A 23,475-nucleotide genomic window follows, 5' to 3' on the forward strand; every position below is an offset into this window, starting at 1 on the left:
GAGGACATAGTTTTAAATTATATCAGGAAGTATTACTTTACTGAGAGGGTAGTGGATGCATGGAATAGCCTTCCAGCTGAAGTAGTAGAGGTTAACACAGTAAAGGAGTTTAAGCATGCGTGGGATAGGCATAAGGCTATCCTAACTATAAGATAAGGCCAGGGACTAATGAAAGTATTTAGAAAACTGGGCAGACTAAATGGGCCGAATGGTTCTTATCTGCCGTCACATTCTATGTTTCTATGTTTCTATGTTTCTACCCAAGAACAAGAATATTCATCTAGACCAATTTCTTTTAGTTTGAAGACTAACCTATTGTGAGGAACCATATCAAATGCCTTGGCAAAATCCAAGCAGATCACGTCCACTGCAACACCCTGATCTATACTTCTACTTACTTCTTCGTAGAATGCAATTAGGTTAGTTTGACATGACCTATGTTTCATAAAACCATGCTGATTATTGCTAATAACAAAGTTCTTCCCAATGAATTCCTGAATATTATCCCTTAATAGCCCATCAAATATTTTCCCAGTTACAGAAGTTAAGCTCACAGGTCTATAATTTCCAGGCAAGGATTTTGAACCCTTTTTTAAATATAGGAACAACATCTGCCTTCCTCCAATCCTCCGGTACAATACCTGAAACAAAAGAATCTTGAAAAATTAAATACAGAGGTTCACTTATTTCCCCACTTAGCTCCTTAAGTATTCAGGGTGAATACCGTCAGGCCCCGGAGCTTTATTTACATTAATTTTCTTTAATAGCTGTAGCACCATGTCTCAAGTTATCCAATCACAAGTTATTTGCAAGTTTTTTGCAGCAATCATTTGCATATCTCTTGCCATAGGATCCCCATTAATATATACTGAAGAAAAATAGTTATTTAAAATTTCTGCTTTTTCCTGGTCTTCATTTGCTAATAAACCCAACTCTGTTTCCAGTGTACCTACACTTTAATTTTTTTGTTTTTTTAGAATTGATGTACTTGAAAAAAATTAGGGGGTTGGCTTTGCATTCTTTGGCTATCAATTTCTCATTTTCTAGTTTAGCCACTTTAATTGCCCTTTTGCAAGCGTTATTGGCTTCCTTTTATCTTAAATAGGATGCCTCTGATTTGTCTGTTTTTAATCTCTTGTTTTACTTTTCTACTAAGCCACATTGGTTTTAATTTGTTTCTTTTATATTTATTACCCAATGGTACATACTGAGAAATGTACTTTTCTAATATTTGTTTGAATAGTTTCCATTTATCCTCGGTGTTTTTATCACTAAGGAGTTTATGCCAGTCGATATGTTGTAGAGCTGCCCTAATCTTATTGAAATTGGCTTTTTTTTTATTATATGTTTTAGTATACCCCACTTGCTTTTGCTTTTTTGAGTTTATTTCAAAATTTACCATATTGTGATCACTATTTCCCAAATGCTCCCTTACTTGAATGTTGGTTAAAGATCAACATTGTTTGTTATAACGAGATCCAGACAAGCATCCTTTCTAGTTGATGTTTGTACCTTGTGACATAAAGGTGTCATTTAACACATTCAAAATCCTGATTTACCTTGCTGAAGTACTTGTCCCTCTATCCTAATTTATGTCCGGGTAATTAAAATCTCCAATAACTAATGTGTTCCCTCGATTTGCAGCTTTCTCAATTTGCTCTAACAGCTGTTCTTCCTCAATAATATTTACATTAGGTGGTTTATAACATATCCCAACCAATAATTGATTTCCCTTTGTTTGCCCCAAGCAGATATCTACCCATAAAGCCTCCACATTTTCCTTGTCACACTCCACATGCCTAAGATTTAAATTTAACTCATGGTTGACATATAAACATACCCCACCACCCTTCTTGTTTTTTCCTATCCTTCCTAAATAACGTGTACCCATTTAAATGAACTGTCCAGTCATGTGTCTCATCCCACCATGTTTCTGTTATGCCTATTATATCATATTGTTTAGTGTATGCTATTGCCTCTAGTTCCCCTATTTTGTTATAAAGGCTCCTTGCATTAGTAAGCATACATTTAATATTATCATGAGTCTTTTGTACTTTTTGTGAATTATCAATATTTTGTGAATTATCTAAATTTTTATTTAGGGTCCCCACCCGCCGCTCAGGGGTGGGGGCCAGGGGGGAGGACAATAGGTTCCCACCCTTATTGGTATTTAGGGCCCCCACCCACCCATCAGGGGTGGGGGCCAGGGGAGGACATTATGTTCCCCCCCTTAATTGGTATTTATGGCTCCCACCCACCGCTCAGGGGTATGGGCCAGGGGGGACAATAGGTCTCCCCCCTTATTCTGATTTAGGGTCCCCACCCACTGCTCATGGGTGGGGGCCGGGGGGAGGACAAGAGGTCCACCACCATTATTTTGCTTTAGGGCCCCCACCCGCCGCTCAGGGTTGGGGGCCGGGTGGGGAGGACGATAGGTCCCCCCCCCTAATTCTAATTTATGGCCCCCACCCACCGCTCATGGCTATGTTTGTATACTTTTTATTTAAAACTGTATACAGTGTAACATTCTTCTTCTTCCACTGGGTAAGTATATTAGTACTGTGCTTCGGAACTTCGGGACTTCGTCAATTCAGCACTTCGGCACCTTAGCAATTCGCCAATTCGCCAATTCGCCAATTCAGCTATTCAGACATTTGGAAGTACTCGAATGTACAAATTGCACATGTCTAGTTTATATGTTACCTACCTCGACCTGCCTATCCATACTAGGGTACGTATACTCCCACCAACACTTTACGTTCACCAAGAACCCCCACAAATCACCATACGGGCAATCAAACCTGACCACAACCTCAGCTGGGCTTACTTCCCTATTCTACAACCACCCAAATGAAATATTCCCAGATATGCTATATGGATTTAAACCCCTTAACTGGTCTACTTATATTTATGGTATATAACCTTTTGAAGACCCTCCTACCATGCAAGATTTCCAACAGCACTGTAAATCACATGAATCGATGTTACACTGCCCATGTCACCCTGTTTATGAGTACAGGACAACTCCCAATAGACAAACCCGCTAACAACCCTATAGACACTCTTGATATTTATTCAGCTCCCTCTCACCGCCTTATATTATGAGAGTATACTCCCATAATGTCCGAGGTCTTAACACACCTCATAAAAGGCACATGCTACTTAAAGATACACAATGAGCATGGGCAGACATAGTGTTTTTGCAAGAGACGCATTTTCTTAAAGCAAAACTACCATCCTTTGGCTTGACACATTACCCGGTCCAACACTATGCTGCCTATCTCACTAAGGCAAAGGAAGTATCTATATTCATGTGGCATTTGAATTACTCGAGAGTCTGACAAACCCTCAGGGCCTCTATCTCATTTTGGTTTGTCTCTTAAATAATATGCTCCACAAGCTTGCCAACATTTATGTGCTGAATTCGGGACAACGCAATTTCTTACAACACCTTTTGTCCAAAATCACCCTAATCCAGAAGGGTATAACTTTGATTAGTGGAGATTTTACCCATATATTTGATCCATCCCTAGATTCCTCTGCCCCAACAGGGTCACTCAGGAAAAGGAGAATGAAAACTGCATGCCAGGCTCCAACTAAATTGATGCAGAGCCACAATCTTTATGACGTCTGGCGAACGCTACACCCCTCAGATAGACAATACTCGCATTACTCTGCGGTACACGCCTCTCATTCCAGAATAGACTTGGTTTTTGTTCATGGCCCTACCCTGAATGCCATATGCCAATGTTCCTATGGCGACATATTGTGGTCAGATCATGCTCCCTTGCTCATTACATTAGCTGATAATTTTACATTTCGGGGTTGCAACCCATGGCATCTGAATGATACTCTCTTACAAGATGTATCCTTTGTCTCCACCTTGACTGAGGAACTGCGAGACTTCTTTAAACAAAACACACCCCAGGACACTCCCCATACCGCTATCTGTCAGGCTCATAAATCTGTTATCAAGGGACTCCTCATAAGCAGAGGCTCCTACCTGAAAAAAAATAACTCAAAACCAAGAACTTAACCTCCTGAAGAGACTACGGGATGCTTCCATGGCACATTTTTTGCAACCCACAACCAATTTGGCCGATACTATGAAACAATTAACTAAACAACTCAATGAGTTACAGCTACTTAAAACTACCCACACACTTCAAAAACTGAAAGCCCCAGGCTCAGGTGGCCATTCCAATTGCTATTATAAATATTTCTCACACATTCTAACCCCACAAATGGCAGCCCTCTTTCAATCGACCCCATCTTCTGAGACCCTCCCTAGGGACTTTCTTGCTGCCAACATAACTGCCCTCCCTAAACCCGGTAAACACTCTGCAAAATGCCCTAACTTTTGCCCTATATCATTACTGAATGTGGATACCAAAGTCTTTGCAAAGCTGTTCGAAAAACCAAATCAAAAACAAACTGCCTCACCTAATCCATTCTAACTAATTTGGTTTTCGTCAGTAGACGACAGGGCACAGATGAAACCCAAGCATTTAATCTACTATATTCGATACACAAGCCACGTCAAAATAGTGTACTTCTTTCCCTAGACGCTGAAAAGGCGTTTGATCGCCTACACTGAGGATTCTTGCGAACAGTTTTGCGAAAAGATAGTTCCCCCCCCCCCACCCGGGAAAAACAAATATTTCTATCATTTATAAACTCCTACACAATCCACTCTCACCATCCCACTTCTCGTACCTCAGAGCCTGGGAGACTGAGATAGGTGACCAGATAATGGAAGACAAATGGTCTATAGCAGGGATAGGCAACCTCCGGCATACCACATGTTGTGGACTACATCCCCCATAATGCTCTTACATCCATAATGCTGGCAAAGCATTATGGGAGGTGTAGTCCAAAACATCTGGAGTGCCAAAGATTGCCTATGCCTGGTCTAAAGCATTCACAATATCCAAAGGTAATACCTTGAATGCTACCCATGGTGAAACCCTGCGAAAAGTCCCATATAGGACTTTCACCCACACAAATGTTGGAGATGTGGGTCCGGCTGCGGCACCATCCACATTTGATGGCAGTGCCCCATCCTAACCCAGTATTAAAAACAGATGCTCTCGCTGATTAACAAGTGCACAGGTATATGGTTAGTAAACTCACCGGAGTGCTGCCTTTTTTTTCCCAGACGTGGCAAATCGCTCCGCTAAATACCTAATATTCTATATTTTAGTGGCTGCCCTCTCACTACTCGCGCATAAATGGTTATCTACCACTGCCCCATCACAGAACGAACTGATCGCTCACATCACAGAAACGGGTAAACTGGAAAGAATAGCTAAAAAAAAAGCCCCAGTGAACAACCTATTTTGGCATATAGCCTGGGATATGTGGGATTCATGCACCAACAAGTCCCGATAAATGAGACATACCCTAATTACTTGAAGTGTTGTCCCTCACACGGAGCCTGATATAGCACTTGCGCACTATGAACACAGTAACCACCCACACATCCTTCCCCCCCCCCCCCCCCCCCAAACCCATGCACCCTTGGCTTGTTTTAGTCTGCCAATCCCCCCCCCCCCCAGTTGGAACCCATTCTTCTTGATAGTAATATTTACCTGTTACTTCTCCCCCACCGCCCCCACTCTTAACTGGATAGGAAAACCATACATCTGTGCTTCTCATGAGGAAACGCATTTCATATCTCAACAACAGATATATGTCCGATACCAGGACATTGCTAATGTTCATATGTTCCTGTGTCCCTACAATTCTCTTTCTTTCCTTTTTTTTGGACTCACGATCCTGCGCGATGTGAGGTATGTTAAACTTTATACAAAGACCATGATCTGCACATGATGTATCAATAAAGCTTTAATATACAAAAAAAAATGTTTTTTTCTACTGTTTTCGTGTTTTCTAATGCATAGATGCTGGTTCAATTACATACTTTGGTATGCTTATTTGGTATTTATTATTATTATTATTATTTTAGCTGCAAACTCTGTTATGCTGTAAAACATTCTAGGCTATTATTAATAATGAAAAGTCAAAATGTTTCACACCAAACACCTGTGCTGGATCTGGAATTTATAAGTTCATATGTATTGCTAAGATTAAAAACAAAAACAAAACAAAAAAACACTGACAGTAGTGATCCAACTTTGGCAGACATGTGCTGTGATAATTCAGCTTGATAGTAAGACTGAATATATTTGCCTGGAACATATCTAGATGAGTGGAAATGTAATAAGATAATAACTTAGAGAAATATGTGGTATCCTAAACATCTTGAAAGTTACTGAGATTTTCAATATAGGCTACTTCCATTGTAGTAGTCTACTATTAAGACTGCATGTTTCTCTGATACTACACATCTATGTAAATTCATTACCAGGTAGGTACCCACACACATTTGGTCTTATAATTTATATATGAACAGTGTGTAATATTTGTGTATAAATGCATTTTCAGGGACAGACTGGACATTTGGGCACTTTGGTCATGGCTCAGGGATGTTATGGGCCCAGCAACAGCTAAGCAGTATTGGGACAACTAGGGAGATTAATAGCTGGGCACAATATTACCTGAGCACCATTTACAAGCATCCTAGTTTCTACCCTGCTGGAATGAGTATTTCTTGCAGTAACAATTCCCTTGTAGGATTGTCACAAACTGCTTTCTCCAAGAGGTGCTCTGTGTATGGAGAGTGGTAGGGATATGATCAGATATCATGGGCTTACACACACCATACAGCACTACTGTAAGGGAACTATTGAAATATATGCTTTGTGGAAAGAAGGGTGGAGGAGGAGAGAAAGCAGCATCCTAGCCATTCATGTCCAGTACAGGATAAAGGCCTGGAGAAAGGGATATGGGATAGGTAGACATATACATGGGGTAGAAAATATTAAACAAAAGGGTAGAGGGTGGTAGTGGCAGGGAAAATAGATAGGGACAAGTAGAGAATGCTAACTACAGACATAAGTAGGGTTGGTAAAGAGAGAGAGACAGCTTGTGGCTGGTAAATAGAGAGAGACCAGTGGGGCGGGTAAAGATGGAGAGATATGTGGGGGCTATTAAATAGAGAAAGAATGGAGGTAAAGAAAGAGAAAAGTGGAGGGGGGAATTGTTGAGATAGGGAGACATGACGTGACATAAAAGAGAAACAAATAATAGAATAATATATATTAAAGATATACTCTAAGCATAGCACACTGCAGTGGTCATGGACCCTATAGCATCTCTTTAAAATATACACCTGAGTTCACCAAAATGTTTTCCGAATTTACACAAGCTCCACACTTTAACATCCCTATTTTCATAAACACAAACTGACAGTTTGACATGTGACATGTTTTACCATTTATATTAATTTGTTTTAAGAATTAACTGTGACTTCCCATTTTTAGCGGAATGGACACTCTTAAAGGACCACTATAGGCACCCAGACCACTTCAGCTCAATGAAGTGGTCTGGGTGCCAGGCCCAACTAGTGTTAACCCTGCAGCTGTAAACATAGCAGTTTCAGAGAAACTGCTGTGTTTAGAAGGGGTTAATCCAACATCTAGTGGCTGTCTCACTGACAGCCGCTAGAGGCGTTTTCACGCTTCTCACGGTGAAAATCACAGTGAGAAGATGCTGATGTCCATAGGAAAGCATTGAGAAAGGCTTTCCTATGGACTGTTTGAATGCGTGCGCGGGGGGGGTTTTATACAGACAGAGGCAGAGGGTCCGATACATGCCTGGAAGAAGGGCTGCAGCGGAATAGGCAGAGGGGAGGATACCTGCCTGGGAGAAGAGCTGCAGCCTGGTTGGGTGGAAAAGCTCCCGAGAGACCTCTGTCAATCGACTGAGGTTGAAGCACTCCAGGGTCCTGGCAAGGATCTAGAAAGTGAACTGGGTGAAGGTGCTCAGTCAGAGTACAGGTGCGTCATGGAGTAACACTTCCGGGTTCGGCACTTAGCTGTGAGGAGCCGGACCCCTTCCCCCTCTGACACAGTTCTGACGGTATTTAGAGAGACTGGGCCAGAGGGAGGGTGCTTGGTGATTGATTGTGTGAGCTGACGTGTGAGCTGCCTCCGCGAAACCGTGGGCTCCACAGGCTCAGCTACTGGGATCTACTTCCACCGGACTTGCCTCTCCACAAGCTCAGACAAGCCGTTCCAGCCTTTGAGCAAATGCAAGGATTGCTGCATGCCATAAAGGCTTACTGGAGAACGGATACTTTACAAGTGGACCAGATCTCTGAACTATTGGAGGACTACCCATATTAACCTTAAGTATATCTTTCAGCTACTTGTCTACAAAATCATTTATTAATGAACTAATGCTTGCTTACTCAAACCTTTATTGCTACAAGTTACTAATCTCATGAAGGACAACTCCCATCATGCTTATTCACTATGAACTGTTTCTTGCTTTGCAAATACATTCAGTGCTTCAATCTACTAATTACATGAAGGACAACTCCCATCATGCTTATTCACTATGAACTGTTCTTGCTTTGCAAATATTCTTAGCTACTTGATTATTGTTCCTATTGAAGATTATTCTCATGAACTTAAAGAATGTTACTTAATGGATCTCTGAAGAAATACTTAATAATGAACTTTGTGTTGTTGATTACTTGCACTTCTTCTTATTGGATTATTGCCTAAATGCAATTCATTTAAGTTTAACATTTATTAAAACTTCGGTTGAATCGAGTTACCAGAGATTCTCTCTTTTCTTAAAGCTACAGTATTGATACTTAAGGATTCTCCATTTCTTCACTATTGTAATTAGGGAGTTTACAAGCTGCAGTTGAGTTCCAATCCAATTCACCCCTAGTAGCGTAACAAGGTGCTCCATCACACACTACATCACTACATTTATTTATAAAGTGGAAAAAATGCCCATTATGAGGAAATCCACACTAAAAGTACAACAAAAATTACATCAATAGTGATCACTCAACTTTTAGGAAAAACAAATCAAATAAGCAGTCACAATCTCTACAAGAAACACACTGCAGATAGCTATACGAACCAGAGCTATGAGCAGTTCCAAAATGTCCATAAAAAAAGTCTAAATGACAAACTCTGAAAAGTAGTGTTCCACTTTAGTATATACACAATGTATTAGATCTGTAAAAAAGCACGGAAGATTATAATTCTTATAGTTAAAAACTGATTTTAAGACAGCAATACTCTCCTTAATAGGGATGTGAATGGGAAAAATATTCGGTTTAGTTTGGCATTCGGAAATCCTGGACTTCGGCATTTTGGAACTTCGGCACGTCAGTTCGGTTTGGTTTAGCACTTCAACACTTCAAAACTTCGGAACTTCAGCACTTCGGAACTTCAGGAACTTCTGAACTTCGGGACTTGGGGTAAGTGTAGGGTTAGGGTAGGGTTAGGTTAGGGGTAGGGTTAGGGGTAGGAGTATTGTTAGGGTAGGGTTAGGGGTAGGGTAGGCTTAGGGGTAGGCTTAGGTAGGGTTAGAGGTAGGGTTAAAGGTAGGGTTAGGGTTAGGAGTAGGTTATGGTAGGGTTAGGGGTAGGGGCAGGAATAGGGATACGGTTACCCTACCCCTACCCTACCCCTAATCTAACCACTAACCCTAACCCTACCCCAACCCCTAACCCTACCTAATCCACTAACCCTACCCCAACCCTTCCCCAACCCATTTGGAACGAAACAATTGCACATGTCTACTCCTTAACAAGTAATATATGTGACAGTAGACAATACAATCCTCCTGTATCATGCAGGTTGAGTACTGTCTTGAATTCAGACATGTGACCCATTGAATCCAGGATTGGGTTTTAGGGTAAATTCCAGCAGCGCTGTTAGATTATGTAATGTGTGTCACTAGGGAGACTACAGCGATCCAGGCATTTTGGCGCAAACCTAGTCCTTTGGAGAAAATATAAAGACAGATGCATCTTCATTAGTATGGGAGACTTGGATGTTCTTGAGAAATTTAAAGAGTACCTTTATTTCAATCCCTATAATCTGAAATTTACCATTAATCAGTCTAGAAAGAAAATCACATATTTGGACCTGGCATTTTATATTAATGAAGACATTCTACTTACAAAGACCTTTTGGAAGTTGGTAGATTGCAACAGTTTTATACCTGTACAGAGGTATTATAAAACATATGGTTGCTATACTGCTTATCCTTTCATACATTTCTTATAGCTTTGCAAAGTTGCTCTTTACTTTTGCAAAGTTATTTTATTATTTATTTACTATATTATTGCTACTAGATATCATCATACTAGTTATTTTGCATTCAGTATAAGCTATTATTTTTAATAAGTTGTTTTTTTTCTGTGACTGCAAAGTGTGTTTAATTACTGTGGCTTCAATTCCCTCATTGAGTCAGCAGTGCTTAAATACATCCTGAATCTTGTGTGAATCATCAGAAAATTCCCTCTAATTCATGTAACGTGTTTACAAGCTGCTGATTTTTTTTTTTATTATTATTTTTTTTACCCAGACAGTTTTGTTATTTATGAAAGGACAAACGTGAGGCAGTTATTACATTTAAGAAAAAGTGGAATCTAGTCACAAATTTGTAAAACCTACAGAATATTGGTAAACGGTTAACTGAATACAGACTGTGCAATGTGAGTAACCACATGATGGATAAAATCTGATTTGCTGTCTCTGTGGCCCTGCTCCAAATTCTAAGAGAAAAATAGTTACTAACTTGCAAATGTCAAGTTCTCCTAAGCAAAGACACATTACATATGACTATTACATGACGAGGAGACTTTGAAGGGTAGGTGGTTGTTGAAAGGTGTTTTTTTTTATATATATATATATATATATATATATATATATATATATATATATATATATATATATATATATAACAATTAAAATAAGAATTCAATACCAGGTTAACGTGCTGTCATGGCACTTCTGTAGACAACCAAAGTGCAAAAAGAAGGCCAGGAATGGCTGAAAAACACCCCTTTCACTGGTGACTTGTTGACAATGGTGGACATTGAGTATACATGTTGGTGTGCATTTTTTTTTTTTTAATTCTTTATTTTCGTTGTGCAGAAAGGGTTACATGAGGAGTTTGCAGTTTGCAGCGCCACGATAGCGGGGCAATCCATGTATTTTATAACATATTATGACATTTGTATGGCGTTTAGATGACATGCACATAGGTTTTTTTTTTTTTTTAAATGTCAAGTACATGTAGCTGGTTAAGTACGATTAAATAAACTAACATTATTTTTGCCCCTCTGGAGGCTAACGGGTCACAGGAATTAAACAAAGAAAAGTATAATTGCAGTAGCTACTATAACAAGCTCAATAAGGGCAACTGTGTATATTAATATGGTGTTTAGAGTGTCATCACATACTCAATAGTAAAAGTGTGTGTCAGGGTTTGACATTAGGGTTGTAGCAGGTGTGGTATGTGTTTGACGTTTGGGCAGCCTAGGCGGTTTTGGTGTGAGTAAGTTGATTCTATGTGGTGCTTTCACCCCTGCAGTGTTTGTAAGCCCTCACCAGTCTCACTGAGTACCATGCTGCTCCGGTTTCTGTTAAGTCAATGTGGTATTCGTATGGGAGTGTTAGGGGAATTACTCTGGTTGGACGTCTAGTATGTACTCCACTTCCATGGAGGCCAGGGAGACTATGCCCCATTAGACTACATTGTGGTGTCTGTGGTGAAGTGTCTGTGGTGAAGTGTCGGTGTTGCGACAGGGTGTTGTTCTGGGTATGCTCACCGGACTTACTTGTCTAAGGTTACATATGTACTGTCTGGACTTGGGCATGGCATGTCGGTACCTGAGGACGGTCGCTGGGAGAAGAGACAGGGCACCTCTCGAGAGGCTGTCGCCACTGTCCATGCTGAGGGTGTTGAGGTGTCGTTCAGTGGTCATGGTGATAGTAGGGGGCAGACCGCGGGGGAGTATCCCCTGCAGGGTAATGTATCAGTCGGGCCTCTATCGGTATGGGTTGTGTTCTTGAAGTCGTGTCAGGTATGTGACACGGCTCCTTTGCAGCTTGTGTACTCCTAGGGGTGGGAGGCTTTAGCGTGGGGTGTTAGCTCGTGCCCCAGCCAGGTAGGCTGGGGGAGTGATGCTTGCGGTGTCTGGGATGCTCCTCTATGTGGGGGGAGGTTACAGCGTTTAGCAGTATAATAGAACTTTGGTAACTCTTAACAGTGGAAAGTCTCTGGCAGGTAGTCCCGCTGCATAAGTCAAGTGGTGTTTGCAGCATACGAGGTCGCAGTGGCTTGTCTGGGCACAAACGGGGTAGCATTCGCTGGGTCTCAGCTGTGGGATGTACGGTCCACTGCACCAGGTCTTGTGTTTGTCATAGGATCCTGCGGGAGTCCCAGGGCATCTAGCAGCTTTGTGGCTTCCTCGAGGTTCTACAAGCTGCTGATTTAACTGTAAGTAAGGCATTGCATTGTACTTGTCTCTTGATTTGTAAATACTATAGCAAAAGAAAATGATTGATTTATTTTATATTCACTCAACAGTGCATAGTGGTAAATTGACAAAAAATATGCAAATTGTGTTGTTTTTTTTAATGGTGATTTAATGTAATGCCTATTATAGACTTCATTTTATTTGGTATTTCCAAGTCACCATAATATACAGTTTAAATGATCACACATTTCTAATTGTGGGACAATGGGATAAGATTAATATTTTATTTAATTACCTAGTTAGAAGTTCCAAAACTACACTCTGGATATTCATGATTTTATTAGATTTATTTTTTACATTTCTCACTGAAGATGTTAATTTTCTTCTTCCTGCCATTGTGTCCTTATATATCTCTCACTGGTAGATTAAATCAGCCATGCTCTTACTTTATGTCCAAGTACCATAATTTCCTTTACCTGTTATATGTAGTCTTGAAACATACTTTTACGTAATTATAGATAATAATCACCCATGAGGAATTTAACTTTAGAAAGCCAGTATTCTAGGATCCAGGATGCATGCACCTTAGGACTTCCCTATAGGAAAGCACTGAATAAATGTTTTTTTGTTTTTTTTTCAATGGGGGGTTTTAACGCACTGGACTTCCTCATGCAAAGCGTGAGGACGTCCAGTATCGTTTCATAGAGTCAACCTCCTTGAAACTGCAGGAAGCGTTTATAGTGGCTGTCTTGGTATGTATTTGAACATTGTCTATTCTTCACCAAAAAGCATTACTAAGATGCTCGCAGGTCTATTTCAAACTGAGCATACAGATTCAAGTTTTTGGTTGTTTATTGTTATAAAACATAAAATAATTGCCTAAATAAAAAGTCTAAAAATTATATTTGCAAAAATAAATATATAACATCATTTATATGTCATTCGGTATAATGTCTTAATTCTGAAATTATATGCTTTTCTGGGATTACTTATTTATGGGATGTATGTAGTATTAAATAACTGTGTTCAGTGGTTGGAAATTTGTAGGTAACTCTTTCATGTAAAAGCGCACAAATATTTCTATCTAAATGCACTTTAATGAATACACAACTATATTAAGAAGCAAACTATTTGTTATGCATTTCAGCTATCACAAATGTCGAAAATCACCAACAGCTCCAGAGTGAATGAATTTATACTAATGGATTTTTCTGAGAGCCATGAGATGCAGACAGTTTTATTCTTTCTATTCCTATTAATATATATTTTTACTGTTTTAGGAAATGCAGAGATAATATTTCTTGTGTATTATAATACCCAACTTCACACTGCCATGTACTATTTTATCAGTAGTCTATCATTTTTAGACATCTGCTATTCTACAGATATTGTCCCACAAATGATAGCAGTTCTCCTTTCTGAGAAGAAGACTATCTCCTATGTTGGATGTGCAGTGCAATTCTTCTTCCTCTGTGCCTTTGGTAGCACCGAAAGTTGCCTCCTTGCAGTAATGGCCTATGATCGTCATGTTGCAATATGCAACCCATTAAACTACAGTTTGATAATGCAGCAAAGGACATGCTGGGAACTAGTGTCTGGAGCTTATACTATTGGTTTCCTGCACTCAGTAATCGAGACTTGCTGCACATTCAGCCTCTCATTCTGCTCCTCAAATATCCTCCATCATTTTGCCTGCGATTTGCAGTCATTACTACGTTTATCTTGCACTGACACAAAAGTAATTGAGCTTCCACAGTTTATTTTAGCATCATTATTTGTATTTCCTCCTGTCTTGATCATCCTGACATCATACATTTCCATCTACTTGGCCATCATAAAGATAAAAGCAAAAGAAAGCAGAAGAAAAGCTTTTTCAACTTGTGTCTCTCATATCATCCTCGTTACCCTATTGTATGGTACACTTTTCTATGCCTATTTAAGTCCAAAATCCAAATACTCTTCAGAAAACAAGGTTGGAGCTACTTTTGTTTATGCCGTGCTGATACCCATGTTAAATCCAATAATATATAGTTTTAGAAATAAAGACATTAAAACTGCAATGCAAGTGACATTTCATGACATCATCACAAGGAGAATTTGAGAATATATGCTTGTGTTTGGCTTGTTGCAATGCCTAAAAAGCTGTTATGATGGTAGTCACCATCGCTGGGACCATATAAATTCTGCCCCTCTCTCTGGTTGCTATTTTAGTAACTGTTGGCCTCCATTTCCCCCAGAGTTGCTACACCTTGGGCTGGGATTATATGTTACTGGTAGTGATGTACCGAACTGTTCGCTGGCGAATAGTTCCCGGCGAACATAGCGTGTTCGCGTTCGCCGCCGCGGGCGAACACATGGGCGGTTCGACCCGCCCCCTATTCGTCATCATTGAGCAAACTTTGACCCTGTGCCTCACGGTCAGCAGACACATTCCAGCCAATCAGCAGCACACCCTCCCTAGCAGACCCTAACACCTCCCTCCCAGCATCCATTTTAGATTCATTTGGAAGCTGCATGCTTAGTGAGAGGAGGAAAAGGGTAGCTGCTGCTCATTAGATAGGGAAATTGATAGCTTCAGTGCCCACTACAATCCTGAAGGACTCATCTGATCTCTGCTGTAAGGACAGCACCCCAAAAAGCTCTTTTTAGGGCTAGAACATCAGTCTGCTTTATTTTTTATTTTTTTCTGTGTAATGTAATTGCAGTTGCCTGCCTGTCAGCTTCTGTGTCAGGCTCACAGTGGATGCTGTGCCCATTTGCCTAGTCAGTGCCACCACTCATATCTGTTGTAACAATAGCTTAAGCTTTACATTTAAAAAAAAAAAACCACTGTAATAGATTAAAGAGCAGCTAGTTGTCTGCCAGCTTCTGTGTCAGGCTCAGTGGATGCTGTGCCCATTTGCCCAGTCAGTGCCACCACTCATATCTGTTGTCACAATAGCTTAAGCTTTACATTTAAAAAAAAAAATGTTTTCACTGTAATAGATTGAAGAGCAGTTAGTTGTCTGCCAACTTCTGTGTCAGGCTCAGTGGATGCTGTGCCCATTTGCCCAGTCAGTGCCACCACTCATATCTGTTGTCACAATAGCTTAACCCCTTAAGGACAGAGCTTCAGAAGCTTGTCTTTCACTTAATGACAACAGCATTTTTTGCATTTTTTGCTATTTGCGTTCAACTGCAATTTGCATTTTACTAATTTATTGCACCGACACATATTATATACCGTTTTTTAAAGGACAGAAAGGGCTTTAATTTGATGTAACACACATATATATATATATATATATATATATATATATATATATATATATATATATATATATATATAAATGCTTATCTATTATAAAAAAAATACAGAAATATGCAAAAAAATTAATTTTTGGGTGTTTTTTTTTACAGTTTTTGCAATAATAATGTGTACATAATTAGTGCAGGTTAAGGAAAGTAATTAAAAATAAATTCATTTATTTGTTCTGATTTACAGAATATATAATGTGTCTGGGATTTTAAGTTTTTTTTGGTAGTTACAGGTCACAAAGCACAAGGAGTAAAATAAACTTTTTATGTGGAGCGATTTTAGAATTTGGTATGTTTGTCTTGTAAGCCTAATAGCCATAAAAGAAAACAAAATTGCCACACAAAAGTATATATTTATATAAAGTAGACACCACAGGCTATTTACCTAAGGTTGTTTTGACACTTTCTACGTAGCCATTTTACTGCCAACCTCTGCTAAATATTAAAGCACAAGGAGTAAAATTGTGTTTTTTGGGGGTTTTCGCACACAAACTTATAACAAAGAACTTCTCATGTGTATTTTGTAAAGTTGGTGTGTGCTATTCCTGCACAAAGTTTTATTATGTGTTCAGTTACTTCTGCTGAGTACACCGGTACCCCCATTGTATGTCTTTGGCACTATTTCGTGAAGCTACAGTGCCATATAGGAGACCTGTCCTTTTCAGTATTCACAGTAGAATTTTGAGAGACGGATTTAATGAGCCTATGCTTCCATTTGGGGTATTATAACAGTTTGACTGTTCAAAAAAACCCCACAAAGGCCTACCATTTGTAAAAGTAGACACTCCATGGTATCTCATAAAGTGCATATTGTGCCTTAACATGCCCCCATTGTTTTTTACCATTACATGCCAAAGTATGTGGTAACAAATAATTTTGTGCATTTTTTACATACGGATTGCATTTTTGCTGGGCATTTTGTATATTTCATATGTGCCACTAAGTTCAAACCCCCCAAATTATGCTCAGCTAAGTCTTCTGAGTAAAAGGACACCCCCATTGTATGTCTATGGCACTATTTTGTGAAGCTACAGTGCCATATAGGAGACCAAGCCATATCAGTTTTGACCGAACTTTGAATTTTGACGCCGGGCCTATGTGCAATTTCCAAGCATCTTTGCAGGTTTTAAATTCAAACTACCCCACAAAGGCCTACCATTTCTTAAAGTAGACACCCCAGGGTATTTCAAAAGGCATATTTTGAACCGTAGCGTGGGATCATTTTTCCGCTAGCGTGTACCAGGTGTAGTGGTTATAAGCGTTTTTTTCTGCCTTTTTGACACACAAAGTGAGTTTGCACAGTATATTTTGCAAACCATATGTGTACTACCACTGTATAATACTTCATATTTTGCTCAGCTATGTCTGCTGAGTACAAAAATACCCCCGTATGTACCTTTGCCAGGTATATGTGGACATTGGAGGGGCACATTTGGGACTGTAGTCAGTGATCAATTGGCAGGGAAGGGGTTAATTTTTTATTAAAATGGGTAAAGGGGGGGTAAAGGGGGGTGGGATTTTAAATAAACTTTATTTTTTTGTCACCAGGGGGCAGGATCAACACTGATCTGTCTCCCTGCACTTCACACTGAACCCGGAAGTGCAGGGAGGCGGAGGTGAGTATACACAGCACATGTGCCCGCTCTGGCATGCTGTCAGAGCGGGCACATGTACTGGGGCAGCCGGATCCGGTGCTCCCGGTCTGCCTCTAATGCAGAGGCAGACCGGAGCACCATTAACCCCGCGATTGCGGCGATCTGGGGTTAATTTTAACAGGTGACGGACTAGGTCCGTCACTCGTCATTAACGCATTCCCCTGAGTGACGGACCTTGTCCGTCACTCGTCGTTAAGGGGTTGGGCTTTACATTTAAAAAAAAATACAAAAATTTCACTGTAATAGATTGAAGAGCAGTTAGTTGTCTGCAAGCGTCTGGGTGTCAGGCCTCCATCAGCGTGTGCTCTGCAGACCTCTGCCAGTGTACTTTGCCAGTTGCCACTCATATCTGGTGTCTCTGTAGTGTGCTTTTACAAAGAAAAAAAGTTTTTCAGTGTAAGCTTATAGCAGTCAGTGTCCTTAAAGCGGGTGTGTCAGGCCTTCAGCGTGTGCTCTGAAGACCTCTGCCAGTGTACTTTGCCACTCATATATCTGGTGTCTCTATAGCGTGGTTTTACAAAGAAAAAATGTTTTTCAGTGTAAGCTAATAGCAGTTGGTGTCCTTAAAGCGGGTGTGTCAGGCCTTCAGCGTGTGCTCTGCAGACCTCTGCCAGTGTACTTTGCCAGTTGCCACTCATATCTGTTGTCTCTATAGCGTGCTTTTACAAAGAAAAAATGTTTTTCAGTGTAAGCTAATAGCAGTCAGTGTCCTTAAAGCGGGTGTGTCAGGCCTTCAGCGTGTGCTCTGCAGACCTCTGCCAGTGTACTTTGCCACTCATATCTGGTGTCTCTATAGCGTGCTTTTACAAAGAAAAAAAGTTTTTCTGTGTAAGCTAATAGCAGTAAGTGTCCTTAAAGTGGGTGTCAGGCCTTCAGCGTGTGCTCTGCAGACCTCTGCCAGTGTACTTTGCCAGTTGCCACTAATATCTGGTGTCACAATAGCTTAATCTTGACATTTAAAAACAAAAAACCTGTTATAGATTCAATAGCAGTTACTTGTCTTCAAGCGGGTGTGTCAGGCCTACAGCGTGTACTCTGCCAACCTCTGCCAGTACACATTGCCACTCATATCTGGTCTCACAGTAGCTTGCATGCATAGTACCAGTAATCCAAAAAAAATGACAGGCAGAGGCAGGCCACCCCGCAGGGGCCATCGTGGTCGTGGTGCTGTGATTCCCTTTGGCCCTAGAATAATGCCCAGTTTTCAGAGGCCACGTATCCTGAACTTGAAAAGTTCTGAGGACATAGTTGACTGGCTAACACAGGACACCCAATCTTCTACAGCTTCCGCTCGGAACCTTGACGTACCATCCTCCTCCAGCTTAGCTTCAGGCACCTCTCAAGATACCACTCACCCGCCTGCCGCCACCACCAAAACTAGCATCACAGCCGCTTTACTTGGTATGTCAGAGGAGTTATTCACACATCCGTTTGAAGAAATGAGTGATGCACAACCATTATTGTCAGAGGATGTAGATAACAGGGATATGTCTCAGGCAGGCAGCATTACACACATGGACATACGGTGTGATGATGATGATGTTGTACCCGCTGCTGCTTCCTTTGCTGAGTTGTCAGATACAAGTGAAGCGGTTGATGATGACGATGCGTCCATGGATGTCACGTGGGTGCCCGCTCAGCAAGAAGAACAGGGCGAAAGTTCAGATGGGGAGACAGAGAGGAGGAGGAGGAGACGAGTTGGAAGCAGGGAGAGGTCGTCGCAAGGAGCTAGTGGCACAGTCAGACAGCATGCATCGGCACCCGGGGTCAGCCCGACAGCACGCCAATCAACGCATGCTGTGTCCACCACCAGAATGCCATCATTGCAGAGTGTGGCATTTTTTTGGTGTGTCTGCCTCTGACAACAGTGATGCCATTTGCAACCTGTGCCAAAAGAAACTGAGTCGTGGGAAGTCCAACACCCACCTAGGTACAACTGCTTTGCGTAGGCACATGATTGCACATCACAAACGCCTATGGGATCAACACATGAGTACAAGCAGCACGCAAACTCTAAGCCGCCATACTCCTCCTGGTCCAGCATCTTCAGCCACGTCAACCACTGCTGTCCTCCTTGCCCCCTCTCAACCATCCGCCACTCCGTCTCCCGCCTTGAGCAGTTCCCGCTCATCTGCCCACAGTCATGTGTCTGTCAAGGACATGTTTGAGCGTAAGAAGCCAATGTCAGAAAGTCACCCCCTTGCCCAGCGTCTGACAGCTGGCTTGTCCAAACTATTAGCCCGCCAGCTTTTACCATACAAGCTGGTGGAGTCTGAGGTGTTCAAAAAAATTTTAGCTATTGGGACACCGCAGTGGAAGGTACCCGGCCGAAATTTCTTTTCACAAAAGGCAATCCCCAACCTGTACTCGATTGTGCAAAAGGAAGTAATGGCATGTCTGGCACACAGTGTTGGGGCAAGGGTCCATCTGACCACTGATACCTGGTCTGCAAAGCATGGTCAGGGCAGGTATATCACCTACACTGCGCATTGGGTAAACCTGCTGACTGCTGCCAAGCATGGAATGCATGGCTCTGCAGAGGAGTTGGTGATACCGCCACGACTTGCAGGCAGTCCTGCTGCCACCTCCTCTACTCCTCCTACTCCATCCTCTTCCATAACCTCCTCGGCTGAGTCCTCTTCTGCTGCTGCGTCTTGCTCCACATCAACGGCACCCCCCAGCTCCCCAGGTACTATTCCACATCCCGGATATGGCAGTGTCATGCCGTCTTTGGTTTGACTTGCTTGAAAGCAGAGAGTCACACCGGACAAGCACTCCTGTCCACCCTGAACGCACAGGTGGAAAAGTGGCTGACTCCGCAGCAACTGGATATCGGCAAAGTGGTTTGTGACAACAGAAATTTGTTGGCGGCATTGAAGTTGGGCAAGTTGACACATGTGCCGTGCATGGCACATGTGTGTAATCTGATCGTACAACGCTTTGTGCATAAGTACCCAGGCTTACAGGACGTCCTGAAGCAGGCCAGGAAGGTGTGTGGCCATTTCAGGCGTTCCTACACGGCCATGGCGCACTTTGCCGATATCCAGCTGATACCGGAGAAACTGACGGAAGCCAAGCACAGAGAAGTGGACACAGGTTTCTTCAGGAAGGAAGAGATTCTTTATTCGATTCACCGACCGGGGCTCAGAGGGACTAATGTCACCAAAATACAACAAGATCTGAGCCCAGAACTGACTGTGTAAATGCATAATATAGACATATAGCTCCTCCTATAGTTAACTCTACCCACATATACACTTTAACCAATCAGCTGAACAAAGCCTAACTTCCCTTACCTGTTAGACCACATGGCTCACCCAGAACAATGGAGGAGGGGAAGTGTTTTCAGTTTCTGCATTCCTGCACTTGCTCAATACAGTGTTGATTGTATCTTAGCTACGTGTAACTGACTAACTGATGCACCAACATTTACACATATGCCACATGGAAATCTGGGCCTACTAAATTTATTTTTACTGAGATTCCACCACATTCCCCCCTTTGATGCCTCTGATATTTCACAATTCCAGATGCATCACTTAACCATAGTTTGCTTACACCTCAGGTTGCCATGAATCAGAACAGACCTTGTAAGCATCTTAGCATCATTACAAATTCCTTCAGCACTCCTCATTCTGAATATATTCTCTCTGGGCTAAGGGTTCATACTTGCAAACAGCCATTACATGCGCAGCTGTTTTCCTTTCTGTCGTGCTCTCTATGACACTCTGTATGGACCTAATTACCAATGGAACCAAAGATGGTAGAAAGAGACACACTATGATAAACATGACTCCTCCTACCAATGTCTTGATCCCTCCAAGCTGCTCGTACCTACTTCCAAACCAACTACTAGAATTGTACCCGTTCCAGGCTTAAGTCGGTACATGCGTCAGTTTAGCCATGTGGCTTGTGAGATCAGCCACTGCCTGCCCTTCATCATCTATGTGCAGACAACAGTTGCTGAGATTTAACTTTCCACATACACCTCCTTCTATTTGCACTGGAAGTGAATGGAGGACTTTATCAACAGCCCAACTGGTTTACCTGGTAAGAAGGCTATGTGCTTTACAGAGGAATCCATAATTGCCTAATGGTAGAATGAGGCTTGAATCCCTGTATTAGAATACAATAACACTTCATGGGCATACAGTTTGGCTGTTAACCAGTTCCCTCACATATTATATCCCTCCTATTGGCAATGAAGCACGCTAAGGTAGCCAGTGCCACTCATTATCTTCCCAGCTACCTACATTCAAGGATGCTAGCTTCTTTTTATGATTCACATCATAAACTTTAACTCCCAATGTCTCTCCTGTTTCAATTGGCAACAAGAAGAAGGATGGTTTGAGCATACCTAATACACATGCCCCTTCCCAGTCCTGTGGTAACTCCTAATAGGTTTTCTTACCACAGATCCAGTACAAATTTGCTGGGGCTTTCCAACTAGATGTAGCAGATAGGTCAAACCACACATCCTTTAAATTGGTATAAATTGCAAACGGATTAGGTGGTTCTGAGACATTTGAAGCTGACCACCAAGTTGTATCTTTTGTACTATCATTATAAGATTTTTGCCCTAGACAAGTCAATTCTCCTACAGATGTATTAAACATTATTCCTTTCCTTGCTATGCAAACATAACCTATAATGGAGGTCTTTAATCGCCACTCAGATTTACACTCACTTGATAATCAGTTTGAGAAGATATTAACTGTTCAACTGTCTCAGAACCGGAATACATTACCTCCTTTGCTTCCCATGGCCATTGGTCTCCCATGTTAATACCTCCACACACATAGCAGTTGGTTACATTAAGACTACCATCAATGCTTTCGGCTAGATCTATAAATAAGTTTTTCGCATTATGGGGGATCTTATTTTCCACACTCATCTCCTCATAGAAGGAATGAAAGACCTGATGAGTCTGGGTTGCTACAGTATCGGTCTCTATTCATATAAATAATATTGTCTCAGGATCCAAACCTGTTCAATATATCTGGAGCCCAAATAAGTTCGCAAACCTATCTATGAATCGTTCTGGGTCATTGATAAGTATATGGACTGGGTTACACTCCCTAGACTTACAATATGGCTTGGTAGGCAACTTAGTGACGATCATATCCTTATCTATTGTTAATTATATCTTTATTTGGGCACTTTGGATCCATGTATTTGTACTTACTACTGGGGCAAATATATTTATCATTAGACCCATACGTTCTCTCCCACTTAAGATCCCCACATACATTCCACGACTTTCTACCACTTGATATCGCTTTACATGCATCAAATAGCAGAACACCCGAAGAATGTACGGTTTATAGTATGGTCTTATTTATTAGGATCTCCATTTCTGAGGGTCAACCAAATTGTACGGATCTCCATTCCTGAGGGTCAACCAAATTGTACGGGGTTGATACTCTGGATTGAAGCACTTAGGTTCTCCTACTCCTAAATGGCATACACTATATTCTATACCTAGGTATCTACACCTAGACACATATCCCTTACACTCATATTGTGAATGCCAAATTAGGGTCTGGGAAATATGATTACCTGTTATAGTAGTCTTAATGCAAACCTCACAGCTAGGAGTGTCGGTACCTCTACCTTCCTGAATATAAAAAGACACAAAAATATACATTATCAAAAGCACTTCTTTCGACGTCTTCGTCCGTGCGATGGCACCTCAGCTTCCAGGTAGTAAGGGCTGCAGGGAATGGAGTTCTGCTCTTCTTCACAGAGGTCCCTTCGAGACACCCTGGCTATGATACGTGGGTGAGTGGTCAGGCTTTATTATGGCCGTCAAAAACACTCACTTGTAGATCTTTGTTGATGTTCCCTTTTAATAATATTATCTTCGCAAAAAACACTTTTAATCCAACTCGGTCACACGCTTCAACCGGATCTTGCAAGGATTCTCTGTATCTATGGTAGCTTGTCAGGAATCTGCCGCTGTTTTTTTTACCCTAGAGTGATGAATCCACGGAGTCACTTCCACAACCTTTACAACTGTTGGGGTAGATAAAAGAACAACATAGGGACCTCTCCACTTGGAACCTAATGGAACAGTGTTCAATTCTTTTATCCACACTTGATCCCCTGGATGGTAAGAATGAACAGGTGGATAAATATTCACAGGTAATCTATCTTGTACCC

At 41.4% G+C, this 23,475-nt stretch overlaps 1 protein-coding gene across 1 annotated transcript; it reads left to right on the forward strand.

The window, feature by feature from the left end:
- Positions 1–12,369: 12,369 nt before the first annotated feature.
- LOC134601253 (olfactory receptor 5M5-like) lies at positions 12,370–14,543 on the forward strand. Its single transcript, XM_063445720.1, has 2 exons — positions 12,370–12,381; positions 13,509–14,543. The coding sequence occupies exon 2, from the start codon at positions 13,518–13,520 to the stop codon at positions 14,460–14,462; it is 945 nt and encodes a 314-aa protein (XP_063301790.1). The 5' UTR covers positions 12,370–12,381; positions 13,509–13,517; the 3' UTR covers positions 14,463–14,543.
- The last annotated feature ends 8,932 nt before the right edge of the window (positions 14,544–23,475 follow it).

This window comes from Pelobates fuscus, chromosome 3 (assembly GCF_036172605.1).
Source record: "Pelobates fuscus isolate aPelFus1 chromosome 3, aPelFus1.pri, whole genome shotgun sequence".
In the NCBI taxonomy this organism is placed as follows: domain Eukaryota; kingdom Metazoa; phylum Chordata; class Amphibia; order Anura; family Pelobatidae; genus Pelobates; species Pelobates fuscus.

Excerpts from the sequence above, each read along its gene's own strand:
- LOC134601253 (XM_063445720.1), top strand. The coding sequence starts at position 13,518 with ATGTCGAAAATCACCAACAGCTCCAGAGTGAATGAATTTATACTAATG.